The 14,680-nt window shown below is 36.4% G+C and overlaps 1 protein-coding gene and 1 long non-coding RNA gene across 11 annotated transcripts in view; both read right to left on the reverse strand.

Moving 5' to 3' along the window:
• LOC108164406 (protein pangolin, isoforms A/H/I/S) overlaps positions 1–14,680 on the reverse strand; it is a 58,907-nt gene that overhangs the window by 22,253 nt on the left and 21,974 nt on the right. For 5 of the 10 annotated variants that reach the window (XR_004473311.1, XR_004473310.1, XM_033394379.1 and 2 more), the window contains exon 1: positions 2,418–9,953. Coding sequence is in view for 8 of the 10 variants with exons in the window: in XM_033394379.1 (XP_033250270.1) it covers positions 2,418–4,981 (2,564 nt within the window). In the remaining 2 variants the exon portion in view is untranslated. Of the gene's footprint in view, positions 1–2,417; positions 9,954–10,425; positions 10,576–10,638; positions 10,720–10,988; positions 11,077–14,680 lie in introns of those variants that run through there. The other 5 variants (XM_017300067.2, XM_017300068.2, XM_033394382.1 and 2 more) reach the window with 3 other exon arrangements.
• LOC108164408 lies at positions 341–2,411 on the reverse strand. The gene is made up of 2 exons (XR_001775837.2): positions 1,598–2,411; positions 341–1,537 (listed from the first exon to the last, which is right to left on the reverse strand). It is a non-coding gene; the product is annotated as an uncharacterized LOC108164408 (long non-coding RNA).

Below are 14,680 nucleotides of genomic sequence, written 5' to 3' on the forward strand. Positions count from 1 at the left end.
TAAGGCCCAGAAAATGTTCTCGCTACTTAAAAAAAAACAACAAGCTCAGTTTAAAAAACAAAGTTATGATAATCAAAACCCATACTAGCACCACCCTGAAGATACGGCATTCTGGTGTATGGGATTGCCGCCAAAGCTAACCATGCGAGGATCAAGACGTTCCAGAGTAAGTTTCTGCGTAGTATCTCCAGAGCTGAGTGGTATATCCGTTACCGGGACATTGCCAAGGACCTTATAGGAGCCTTACACTCAGTCGACCTGCCCATCAGGATGATCTAAGAGGAGCTCTACCCTAGAAATCCTGGACAGATAATTGAACCAAATATTATTCTATTCATTTTTTTTTTTTTTTTTTTTTTAAGTCATTGTAGATTTTCCTGTGTAAGTTGCTCTATCAGTAACAGCAAACAACATAATTTGTATCAGTGATATTATTTTATAATCAAAAATACAAAATACAATTAATATATGATGCTGATATTCTTGATATATATACTTTATGGGGTCGCCAAGTACTCAATACCCCAGTCGAGATAGCCATGTCGGTCTGTTTGACTCCTAGAGGAAATCGAGAAGTTGCGGGGCACATTTAAAATCCTGCGCAAAGAGCTCTAGGAGTTGGACTACGACAAGACTCGCAGTGGATCGTGCGACAACTTTGATTATCGTTTCATGACGCTGAATGCTTCGATTCGGCGTGAAGTCGGTAGTCGTTTCCCTCACCTGTTTCCTCCTTCTACGGTTTCTGGGGGAATAACCAATGCTAATATGGCTTGTGGGCAGCTTCCACCTTGGCGAAGACCGGACCCGTCTCTTAGCCTTATTCAATTGCCAAGGTTTTCATCAGATGGCAGAAATCCAATGCAACCACTGCACTCATTAAGATATACATATGCCTACGTACGACGGATACGATACGATAGATGAACATGTAGTTCTGCATTTTGATGATGATCGTCATCAAGAGCTCTATTCTGTGCTTTTACAGGAGCGATGAGGTGTTGTCGCCAAACCGTTAAAGCCAGCTTCGGAACAGGCTAGACGAACCTACATATATTCTCGTTTTTAAACCATTAATCATCGTCGCGTCCCTGCAGACACTCAGTTCCTACCCTTTCCATAGAAGAGCAACAACGACTGTTGTCGTCGAGAGAAGCTTCTTTTTCTTAGAGCATGTTACCGCTCACACCAATCATCAACACTTTTTAAATTTAAATTTTTTATCTGTTTAGATTAATTTTATTCAGACACAGGACTGCTTTTTTGAAAAAAAGAAAAAGGGAAATTGTGAAATACCCTGGTTACACTGTGATAACACAGGAGTCTGAATACAAAATTTGGTGGCTCTAGCTCTCATAGTCTTTGAGATATAGACGCTCCTGAAGACAGACGAATAGCCGGACGATCGGACATACAGACATGATTATATCGACTCGGCTATTAATGCTGATTATCGGGTCGGAAACGCTTCCTTCTGGGTGTTACACACATCCACTTTCACCATAAATCTAATATTTACACACTCTTTGAGTATGGGCTATAAAAAAAGACGAGGGATAAAAATTAAACTGGATTTCTTCTGTTTTATAATAATTACCATTCTATCCAAAAAGTCATCTCACTTGTTATAATTGGAAGACTCGAAATGTCTCAAAAATAGTTTTGAATTTGTGAAGCTATTCCCATGGAATACCAAATTATTAAAAAATAATATAAACCCAATTTCATATACTTTTGAAATTTAATTAATTTAATCAAGTGACATATAAATTGATTTACTTTGATCTGAAAACCTTTTAAAATAAGCAAGTGTTCACTTTTTCGGTATTTTGTGGTATTTTTATTTGCTTAATATCGGTTAACGGCATATTTTTTAACTTTTACTAGTCCCGAGCGACAGAAGTTTAAATTAATTTTAAAAAAAACTATAAATCATATTTGCATTAAATTATAACCATTTTTAAAAAACATCAATGCAGTACATCTTGAAAATCCGTCTTATTTTTACCTCCTAGCACTTGTCCCGTTCGACATCATGGAAATGCCAATATAGAAGAAGTTACATAAATCAAAAGATAACATTTATACTGACTGAGTATCGTTTTTTTTCCATGTCCAAATCGGACACCTAAATAACTATGTCATTTAGATGGCAGAATACGGTACTGGCCATGGGTATTCTTGGTAAGTAGACTACTCGGAGCTTACCAAAAAGAATGCTTACAAGTGAGCGATGCATTGTTCGGGTACATAAACTTCGGGGCGCCGAAGCTAACTTTTTACTGGTTAAATATTTTTTATATTGTCAAAAATATTTGTATAGCGTGACAGATTAAATTTTAAAAAATAATAATAATGTTTCATGTTCAAAGATTGTGTATGTATATGCATATTATCTTTAAAGATTTTCAAATTACATGTTTTTAAGCTTGGTTCCAATGCTTAGATCATACGGAGCATCTGGTATGGGTTCACCTTCACATTTGTTGCTGACAGGGCCTCCACCTCCGTTGTCGATACCTACAGCTGCCGTCAAAGCGCTCAGTCGAGCTTTGAACATATTAGTTAGGGCACGTTCTTGCAGTGCGGTTACGGTGGCAATAGCCGAAGATGCGCCATGAACAATTGGAGGAGAAGGTGTAGATGTCGCTCCTGTTATTGCGGTTGTAATTGATGATGGTATGGGTAAAGTAGCATCTATTACGTTATAAACACTTCCTGTTTGGTGGCTGCGAGAATATTCCTGAATACTTGCACCCTTTAATAAAGTTGTTTTTGGAGAAGACGTTGTCGGCGTTTCGATGCGACGTGCGTATCTAGATTTTCTTCGATTGTTATTTAAAGGACATGTAACATGAATAGTTCCAGTTGAGCAGCTACTATTACTGCTTGTCGGTGGAGTAGAAGGTGCTGCAGGAAACTGGATCTCCGCAAAATAGCCAGATTCGTTGACATTTGAAACAGCTAAACTGTCTCTGCTATTTTTAAACGATAATAGTGGACTCATATTCAATGCACGATAGCTTTCAATAGAATCTGAAATATTCGCCCGGACCTTTGCACTAGTATTAGTAAAACGATCAGGAATTTGTAAAGAATTTGTTTTAGATGCGTACTCCAAAATTATTTCAGCAGCAGTGCTACAATTTTCGGCTTCTTCCTTAAATCGAGTGTCTCGATTTTTCGGATGCCATATGCACGTGGGCGATGGTATTGATTTTTCGCCTTCGCTATAATCACTATCACTGCAACCATTGAGCGTATTATTGGACAGACTCCCTTGATGTATAAGCACGGTTGAAGCTTTTTGTAGGATTATATTCTCTATATCATGTAGCGTTTTGGGTTTTTCTATAGTTGATACAAATTCAGACTCACTTGTGTTCACTTGCTGCTTTAGGTCGCTTGAGTCAATTTGGGTATCGTATATTTTAGGTTTAAGCTCACATTCTACGGACAACGCAATGGCAGCCAGTGCCATTATAGTATGTGTTGGCGTAGAACTAAAACCAGCACCATCCTCTGAACTGAGTCCTAAACGTTGCAAGCTGCGCAGATAATAGAGCTCTGCACTATTCCATTGATGATGAAGTCGCTTTATTTGGTCCAAAATGTCTTCAATTGTCTTGCAGTTTCCATTTAATTGGCGACGTACAGTTGCTTCAAGAGACGAATCGGTGGTTTTAGAGGCATCTTGACGGTGACGTACACTGACGTTATCCCGGAATTGACCAGAAAGTAATGTAAGTTGTTCTAGGCTTCTTTTCACATCAGCAAGCAGGATTTTGTGTTCCCTAAATAAATTACAGGTTGACTTCAGGTGATCCTTTGGGGTTTTACCTCGCTTTGAGGAATGTTCTGTGCTTTTTGATTTAAGAGTATCTTCTGGTTCCCCAATTTGTTGCCCCCGATTGCTGTGACTTTGTTGAAGATGGGGAAAATCTAAAATAAGATCTTCTCCAAATCTTAATGCACTTTCTACGTCATTCAGCATCTCATTGTTGTTGTTATTATCCTGCGAAGATGGGGTTGGAGGGAGATCCTCTTGCCGAATACTTAGCTTCTTTGACCCCGAAAAATCAATCATATGTGTGTTGCGTTCGAGGACACTTTCTGATTCTGGTTCCCGCTCAGTTAACTTAGGCTGTACAAATTCAGCAAAATGTCGAGCTAACAACGGGTGCTGTGAGAACTTCTGGTGAGACAGCATGCTATTATTAAATACGTAGGATAAAAGTTCTCGATTGCGATTTAACTCTTGCTCGAGCTCTTGATTGCTTGCTGTCTCATCTACTTTTTGCATATTTTGGGTAACGGTGTTCGGCTGTCGTAAAAGAACTTCCGCTACAGCCGATGCAGAAGACATTCCAGAATCCAAAGTACTTGTTGGAACACAAAAAAGATGTTGCAGAATGTTGAGACTTGGCTTCTTAATAGTGTTTGAAGTTAATGAACCATATTCGGCATATGAGTTTCGAAAAGTGTCTAAGTAACTTTTTTTCATAACTTCATTAATATCAGTGGTAGTCGAGTTAGATATCGCTGCTACTGAGGAGGTGGCGGAAGCTGTGTCGATTGAGGTGTTTTTTAGATCTGTATATATTTTATTATTCGCATGATAGACCCTGTTAATTTTGCTTTCAATATCATTGTGCAAAACTCCTTCTGGTATATTCTTCATTTTATTGATTGACTCCGCCAGATCAGATGACTCAGCTTCAATTGATATTCCAAAATTTGGCATTATATGCATTCGCATAGAGCTGTTGTATTGATTCGTTGGGTTTGGGTGTACATCGCTTCCGAGCTGGTACGACTGCGGATTTAGTAATTCTGCCACATTTGTTTGCGGAGGATGTGGGACTATAAACTCTAATTCTGAATTTACAATTTTTCTAAATTTTTTAGTCAATTTAGTATCACCATCACCGTTCATAAGCTTTATTAACTGCTGGGATTGCGCTTGTGCCTCCACTGACATTTGAATATTTGGAATTTAGCACATTTTATAAAATTGAGTGAATGACTTATTGCTTTTCAAAGATATGAACCCATATTTCTTTTTGATCAAATATTTTAAGATTTGCATTTAATAAATAACAAAATTAGCCGAAATGCAACATTTATTATATGGAGTCTTTATTTAATAAAAATGTACTTCGTAATGTAATAATGTATTTAACATTTTATATTCTCATACTTTTTCAATCGCATGAAATAATTAATTTAATTGTTTACTTGTAATGACATAAACTCATTACATCTCTTTAATGTATCTAGAAAGATCTCGCTGTTGTCTTGCACTTGGTTATCGACAGGCGCACTGACCGTAAAAAAATTAACCAGGTTCCCGCCTGTTGCAAACTCAAACGAAATACACGACGCATATTTTTATTTGATACTACATTTTATTTGGGTACGATTGTCTATAATATAATTTAATTTTCTTAAATTGGCCACGCAAGTACTATTAAATTGATAGATACTATCGTTTTAGTTGTACTTATTTATGTATGGTTTTTAGGCTCAGCTCAGGCAGAGATTAATATTATTACTTGCTCCCGCATGTATTGCTGACATATGACGGTTTATATGTAAGATTTAAACACGGTTATCGCCCGTAAAAATGTATATTGATTTTATCATATCATACTATTTTATAAAGAAAGTTTACACGACGGTCATTAACCGAAACGCAATTTAGAAATTTTATATTTTATATATGCGCTTTTTGAGGATATTAAGTAATACACATACATACACACATACACACATACATACATGTATTTCCTACATATTACACTTGCAAACTACAAAATTCTTAAGCTTTCGCACAAAACGGAGGATATATTATGGATAATTAACAAATTTTTCTGATAACGGGTTTGTCATTCTTCCGTCAATGTTCACATTTTTAATTACGAGTCCAACACAAGCAGACGCTTTTTAGATTCATTATTACTGATGTATACTGGTATAATTTGAATTTGAATTTGTTTCAATTAAATTATAGTTTATTTGCTTCAAATGTTTTAAATGCCCTATAGGTTTTGGTTATAACGATGTTCAGAAATGTGTATATACTGCCACAACATTTTGACGAATTACACTCGCCTTAAAATTAAAAGTTTACGATGACTGTGAACGTCGTTTTTTATCGACACTCCACGCTGGAGAGACCGAGGCCGAAGCCGATGGGTACATGTACTACGAGAGAAAATGCGCAAGGACTTGTGCGCAGAAGTTCAACGTAAAATTTCTCAGAGTATTCTAAAAGATACATTTTCTCTCGTAGTCCGTAAGCATACAAGCATAATAAATATACAATTTAAATCCCTTCATCCTTTTATTTGTTTATTGTCACATTTAGAAGTAGATTTGGAAGGCAAGGTGCAAGGGTGAAACTTTTACTTAAATATTTAAGGACGTATTTTCTAAGGCAAATAACCGGTTACTAAAAATACACTAAAAAAAATATGTAAATATGTGTGTATACTTTTTTAACTAATAAAAATAAAAGTCTATCCATAAGAGTAAAATCTTCGTTCGCTATTGGGAACTGTTGAGTAACTGTTGGTATCGGTATCGACGGCATTAACACTTGTTGCACGATTTATTTTGTTTAGCTTATAGGGGTTGAAAATTATATCGACAGAGATACCGATAGCGAAGTAGTGAAAGAACAATCTTATATTATATCTTATATTTAGCAGAATGTAAAAAAAAACCTTTAATGTAATAATAGTTATTATTATAGAAATGGCTCATACATACATACGTACTCAATCAAATGTACACATACATATGTATGTGCTCTGCGATGCATATTCTAAAACCACACAAAAGAAAAATCCAATTTAAAACAAATGGCTTAAATTGATTTTTACGCAAATCGATCGATTTCACTGTTTAACAGCATGTTTAAGGTTCAAACCAAACATACTTTTTCTGTTAGATCTGGAGCTAATATTTGTATACCCGATACTCAAAATGAGTATAAGGGTATATTAGATTTGTGGTGAAAATGGATGTGTGTAACGTCTAGAAGGAAACGTTTCCGAACCCATAAAGCATATATATCCTTGATCAGCATCCATAGCCATGTCGGAAGCAAAGTTATGTCGTGTGTTACTTGATGCGTACCGCCAGTTTACAAAACTTCATCGTTCGCCTAGACCCACGTTCGCGCCCCGATAAGGCACGTCGTTTGGGATTCCGGGCCAAACAAGGATTCATTATCTACAGGATTCGTGTCCGCCGTGGAGGGCACAAGCGTCCAGCCAAAAAGCCATGGCGTTAACCAACTGAAACCCTATTGTGGATTGCTGTCGATTGCGGGGGTACGTGTCGGCCGTAGACTTGGTGGATTGCGTTTCTTAAAATCCTATTGGATTGTACGAGACGCTTCATAAAAGTACTTTGAGGTAATTTTGATTGACACTCATCATAGTGCGATTCGCCATGAACCTAAAATCAACTAGATATGCAACCATGTGCACAAGCATCGCGAGCTTCGGGGTCTTACCTTTGCTGGTAAGAGCTCAAGACAAAGCAAGGGTTATAGGTATTCCCAGACAACCGGCGGATCTAGACGTGCTGCATGAAGCGCAAGAGTTGTGAACATATGCACAGGAAATGTTAAATTGTAGATTCGTTTTCGTCGAACGCGGCTTTTGAATAACAGTGATGTTTTTTATGAAAGAATAAAATAGTAAGCTTTCAAGTTCAAAATTAATCACTTTTGTAAGTCCTTTTTTTTAATTTTAACTTTAAAAGTAGAAAAAAAATTATTTCTTGGTCTTTCTTATCGTTCTTAATAGATACATTAATTATGCGTCTTTTAAGCAAATCAAAGCATAAAAGGCTAAGGTGCAGCCGAATAATAATTTTTTGGTTTGGTTCGAAGCGTAAATAAAAAGTTAAATGTTGTTGTCTAGTATTATCTATTGTCGTGCTCATGTAAATTACGCTCTCAATGCAAAGACGCATACAAATATGTTCTTCCTTCTTATTTGCTTGTGTCAGTAATAGTTTTCATCGAACGCAGTGTAGAACGGAATTTTCCACGAGAGCGTAACATCGGTTTCGCATTGCTTAAAATTGTTCCAGTCTCACACCCAAATCTCAAAGTTTACGGCCACGGCCTTTAATCATAGAACTATCAAACATAAACATCTAACAACCGATAAAATATTCGTAGTAAACGTGGAGTCAGAGTTGCAGAAAAAGCTCCTACATTCCAACATTTTGGTGACCCCGACGTGATTTATCGTTTGTTAAAAGTTCTTAAAGCATTTAGTTAAATTAATTTCGAAGGTTTAACGTGACATATGTCGAAAAAGTAGCGAAGCAAAAAGCGTTGTCGTTGATCGTGGCTGTTCTAGTGCGCCGATATTAATTTTCGTCTTCTCTTTCGCCGTCTGCTTCAGCCTGCGTAACGCACTGTCGAGACCGTCTGCATAAAGTTCTAAGCGTGGTAAGTAAGTTTACTTCGCCTCCTCTTTGCTTCAGACAGCTCGTGACCGGCCGTATAGAAGTCTCTCTCTTGCTCACATTTTTCATTTAAAAAGTGCCACAAAAGTGAACGTACAAACGTTTTGAGCTTGTCTGAGCTCGCGCGTGTCATAATCATATTTAAATGCGATCGAATTCCGCGCCAACAGTGTACAGCCGAAAACATGGGCACGAGGAAAAATAGTAAAAGGAGTGGATCGTGTGCTATGGATAAAGAAGTGATACAGTGACATTTGGCGCTGCTCCATCTGGTGAAAGTTTTAGTACGAGCGCAGCCAGCATCCAATTTCCTGCAACTCGAATTTCCTAGTGAATAGCTGCGCCAAATGGATGAATATGATCAGCGAGGACTATTGGAATCACTGACGGAGCTGAAATCTAATTTTACTGTGGCAGACACCAGTTTGGAGAAAGCGGATTTTGAGTTCATGTCCAGTGAAATACCTGGAAAATTCGACTCGTAGATATCATCATTGAGGATTCTTCTACAGCGTGAGTTGGGCAAACGTTCTCAACCCACGCATTGTTCCACGTAACAAATGAATCCAAGTGAACCCCATCCCACAGTTGCAGCTACCCAAGTTCAGCCGAGCCTATACAGAACTATCATTGATAGTGACGCTGAGCTGACTTCTGTCTGCATTTGCGGTCATGTTCGAGCAGAGCGACGTTGGATACCATCAGTTCGTTGGAAATGAGCCAGTCTAACTACAATACAGCATTAGATATTATCAAAAAATGATTAGCTAATTAACGTCTTATTCTACAGGCACACATTAGAATGATATTTGAGCTGGCACGTGGGGATTTATCGGCTGGCAAGGTGCGGGCGTTTACGGACGCCGCCATTTTTAATCTTCAAGAGTTGGAAGCGCTGGCAACCAAAGAGGAAATTGCAGGTTGCATCCCACCGATCTTCCGTCCAGGGGGAAATTATCTGCCTTTTTGGGACTAAGATGTCGTACCCATAAAAGCTTTCATCACTCTTTGCAAGAGCAAAATGGAAAGGTTGGTAGGTCAGGAAAAACCGTGAGTACGCGTCATAGAATATCGTTCGTAGCTGCGAACACTCCAGTTTCTTGTGTGTTGTGCGAGAACACAAACCATATAACTGCCAATTTTCAACGGTTCTTGTTATGCGTAAATTGCATACGCAATGGTCAGCACGTGAAAGATTGTAATGCGGTCCCTGCCGCACTTGCCAATCGAAGCACCACACTCCTTTGCAGTTCATTCGTTCAGAAGAGACATTCCAATTTGTTTCTCCAAATGAAGGTTTACAAGCACAAAAAAGTCACACCGCCATGGTTGCATTGTATCCCTCCTTGCCGCAAGCTCTTATATCGCACAGTCCGTCTGATGCTGCGCTTATAGTCACCGTCGTCGTTCTCGTCAAAAACAGCGCTGAAACTTTCATGCCATGTCGCGCCCTTTTAGACTTTAGGGGATGGAGTCATATGCGCAGACGCTATATCAATGAGAGGGCCAATGAGAGAGTTCATATATTCAGGATGTCTGTCCATTTGTCGAAATGTTTATGTGTGTGTGTCCACTCTATAGTGAGCTATGGCTAAATTAAAGATGGCGTCTGTAAATCGCCCACCCAGAAAAAATGTCAATGGCGTGTTAGAAGCATTGACGTACAAATACAAATACAGGACAAACTCTTAAAAACATTGAACACAGTAAACGTACTATTTCAGCTTGCATAAAAATATAAATATTTGAAAGGTCAGCGACAACATTTTACGCTCAAACTTCAGTGCTTTATGTACACATGTACATACATATGACTACAAATTATATGTATAGATGAATTTATAGATAATATGTGTGTACATATATACATGAAAGAATTGTGCTTTTAAACTTTTTTAATAGTATATCACAATTGGTTAATTTACGTCTTACCTTGGATATCGATTATTCGTTGTTGGGTCCTGAGAACCACAGTCTTGTTTAGAACTGACCCCCACAATAGCAGGATGGGAATTTAAAACATGATGGGATGCAGCGTGTACTGAAGGCAGCAGGCTCGGTGAGAATCGGAATGGAAAGTCGCTAAAATATTATTATTAAGCATTACTTCTTTTGAAAATGTTGAATTCTAATGCTTTATTTCACCTTGAAAGCGTAGTGTTAATTGGTATTGATGTGGGATACGGGGTTCTAAAACTGGACGCTGTGTACACAGATGGCGTGTGCCTGTAAAAATAAATATAATATAAGATATTATCAATCGATATCAATCGAGACCTGCAGTAAACATATGTATATACTTATACATATACTGGGTTATTTAAAATTTTTTGTTTTTAATTTGATAAAGTTTTCATGATATCGGATAATAGAGTTTATACATATGTATCTGATGCACATATTTACATTTATATTTATAACTGTTTTTTCAGGAACAATTTTTTGCATAGATAGTGCTATGAAAGGAACAAAGAGAAATCATGTAAAATACATACCAGGAAGCCACCTGAGTCATATCAGGACTTAGCATTGGGTAAGGGTATTGACCTGCTGCAAACGGATATAAAGCGGGGCGTGTTAATCCTGTAAGTAAGAAAATGTCGCGAGAATAAGTACTATGTAAAATTTTAAACCAATCACAAAAAAATAGTAAAAATAACATTTTAGATCAAATATGGATAATTCCGCTGTTAGCAAACGCACCCAGGTTTTTTAGTCGATTCGATAGAATTTTGTTAGCTCTATGTTTAGTACAAATGATGTGGCTCATCCAATTTTTAGTTTTCATAATGATAGCAAAAAACATGTGGTCGCGAACGTACGCGAAGTAGAAATCGACTTTGGCTTAATATAGTAAAGTGCAAAAAACTGAGAAACGGAACAGAATATTCTAAAGCACTTTATTAATTTTCAAAAAGCTTTGATGTACGTTTCTCTGAAGTATGTACACAATAAATTACCTTAATTGGTGTTTTTTAAATTGAACTACGTACCGGTCATGGTTACCCCGTGTTCTTTTTTTTACTTTATCACCTCACATTCTCCCATAAATCACTTCATATTTACTATGTGTACAAACAACTTTAAGAAAAAACTTTTATCAAGAATCATCTTCCTTATAGGAGAGAATAGTAACTTAAAACATGACTATACTATGTACTATACCGAAAAATAACAAAAAAGTGATATTTTGCTTATTTTAATAGATTTTCAAGGTCAAAGTTAATGAAATTGTATGCCAATTTGGTTAAATTAGCTGAGTTTCAATCAGTTTAGAAAATAATATCGGGATACAAGTTTATAGAAATGTATTGTTATACATATGTACATGTATATATAAATATATATATATATATATATATATATATATATATATATGAATCTGTCCACCTGGACAGATAATTGAACCAAATAATATCCCCCTCCAAATTCTTCGACCTTGATGACACGTATTTTTTTTTTAAACCATTGTAATTTTTCCTGTGACTGTTGTATAAGTTGCTCTAGCAGTAACAGCAAACAACATAATTTTTATCAGTGATATTAATTTATAATCAAAAAGACAAAATACAATCTTAATAAAAAATAAATATAAAAAAAAATCAGATCCTAGCGAAGCGATCGAAAAATATACATACATGAAGTAATAAAATTCATAATAAAATTAGTGCAAAGTGGGTGGGTTCATTAAATTACACTACTCAGCCCGACATGTCCGCTGTGAACTAAACCGACTTTTTATATTTTATTATGGTTACATTTTAAGTTTTTTTAAAAATTTGTCAAAAAAAAACTTTGGTTTAGTAATATCGAAAAAAAGTTAAATTGTATTGAGTAGTGATATTGCTAAACATATTCTGGTTGAATATTAGTCTTATTTTAGGATCTGAAAGCAGACTTAAAATCTCTGAATTTTTGAGATAAGTGGATTGAAACTAAAAAATGCATAGAGAAACCATAAACCAAAAACAATGGTTTTATATTATTTTATGATCAGATTGGTATAAATTTTAGACTTGACAAGTCAGACATATTAAGATAAAATCTACAAAAATCTACCTAAAATTGTAAACATACGAAATATTAAAGGATATGGTCTGCTGTTTTGCGAAAACAACATAATAAACATGCCAAAAACTCTTCCCCTTTAACTTTTTAAAAAGCAATTTATATCCGTTTATTGTAAAGACTAATTTTTTTGTACCTATTCAAAATTTGACCAACAATTCGTTGTTGCGCCAGTGAAAACTTATGTTTACTTTGCTCTATAAATATCAATATTAAAAGTAAACAAAAAAAAATTGAAAAGGTCCTTAATGTATTCTTAATCGAATAGATGAATGTATTTCGGAATTCGAAAATTGAAGTAATATAAGCTAATATATTAGTAGATTTGCCGTTTCACCCACTGTGGGCTTAGTGGTTATGCACTTGCATTAAAATGTGTAAAAACTTACTAAATGGATCGTAACATACCACAAGTATTTGGTGTTTATAAGTGTCATAAACGAAATATACGTCATACAAAGAATTATAGTATGTTCAAATTTTGTTTCCTTAATCAAACTTTTGATATCTGTTGATCAACTTTTTTAATTTAAAAAAAATAATGCACACATAGTTCTTTGCATGACATTTGACTATCTTCAAAATTTTTTCGCGTTACGGAACGAATATACAATTAAATGGCACTATTACAAAAATTTCATGGTCAGATTTGAAAGGTTCTAATGCGTTTCAATTGATTGCCCGCAACAATGTCATTTATGTACATTGTATGTACATATGTATGTATATGTAAGGGCGGGAAATGCATTTGCTCGCTTGTCGGCAGTAAAGTAGATGTGTAAATATAGGATTATTTAGCATTTTCATTTATACTTTCAAGCCCTTTTTTAATTGAAAATTTGTTGTCCTCTATATTTTATGTCCCGCTGATGACATTCTTCTTGTGGCCCTTACATTTTATGCCATTGTTGTCATTTTCAAGTTTTTATTGTTATACGATGCGGCAGCATAACAAACTTCCAGCAGGGTGGCGGGACCGGGTACGGTCGCTACAATCACCCGCGGGCGGTAACGTTAACGTGTGCCAGAGGGGACGAGGCATGCCTTTCCAGAATTGAATTGAACTAGCGACAAAAAGATGTCATTATTATGTGGTTGTGCAACATGTTTTTATTCATTAGGTACTCTCTGCCAGATATTCCATCCCATCGCATCTGATCCCGTTCAATGGGTTGGCTCATATGATATTAAGAATATCTTCCCCCGGCTATTTGTAATCGTCTGTTGCGCAACCCTTAAACACGGTACGATTGCTCTGTGAACTATCAATTTCAATTTGAAATAAGGGTAGAACACATTAAACGATGAGAAGTATTAGCGTTGTCCCATAGCGACTACTATTGTGACATCATTAGGTGCATTGGACGTACTACAAAGTACGACAAATAAAAAACAAAAAAAATCTCCGCTTAGTATTGCACATACATTTGCATAAATCAAAAGCTCTTCACATATGTATGTATGTGTGTATGTATGCATATCTGTATCCGTATGTATGTATACATATTTTGTGCACTAGGAGATAAGGTCGATGTTCGTTCGAGAGACGAGGGAAAGTATTTTCGATCTCATCAAATTACCAATGATCTAATCTCCGATGTGCCTACTTAGGTTGGGCATATCATTACTGGGAGATCTAGAGAGCCATGCGCCGACAGCGATTGCAAACGTGACAAACCACCCGGTTTAAAGTTTGAGTTTGAGTGTTGTACCAACCTAGGACGACGGGGGTTGTTTCTAGCCAAAGCCAACCCAACACTACACTGCAGGTCATGAACGACGTTCTTTTAACCACGCCGCGCAGAGGGCGGTCCTCTTTATATCCTTGAAAAGGAAGACGCCCCTCTTCATGTTTTACTAATAGTTCAGCAATTAGTCGTTTATACAACATTGAAACTGAAGTTAGTCGAAATATAATTGTACTTTTAATTTTAAATTTAAATTTAAAGTTACCCATTTCACGAGCATTTGTACATATTAACGCCCTATGTCAAAACAGGTAAAAAGGTAAAAATTACACTTCGGTAGGGGAGCTAGCTCTCATAATATCAAAGATATGTACGGCACACATGACATGACTAAATACCGACTTGGCTGGGCTTAAAATATGTATTTATTA

The sequence above is a fragment of the Drosophila miranda genome, chromosome 5 (assembly GCF_003369915.1).
Source record: "Drosophila miranda strain MSH22 chromosome 5, D.miranda_PacBio2.1, whole genome shotgun sequence".
NCBI lineage: Eukaryota > Metazoa > Arthropoda > Insecta > Diptera > Drosophilidae > Drosophila > Drosophila miranda.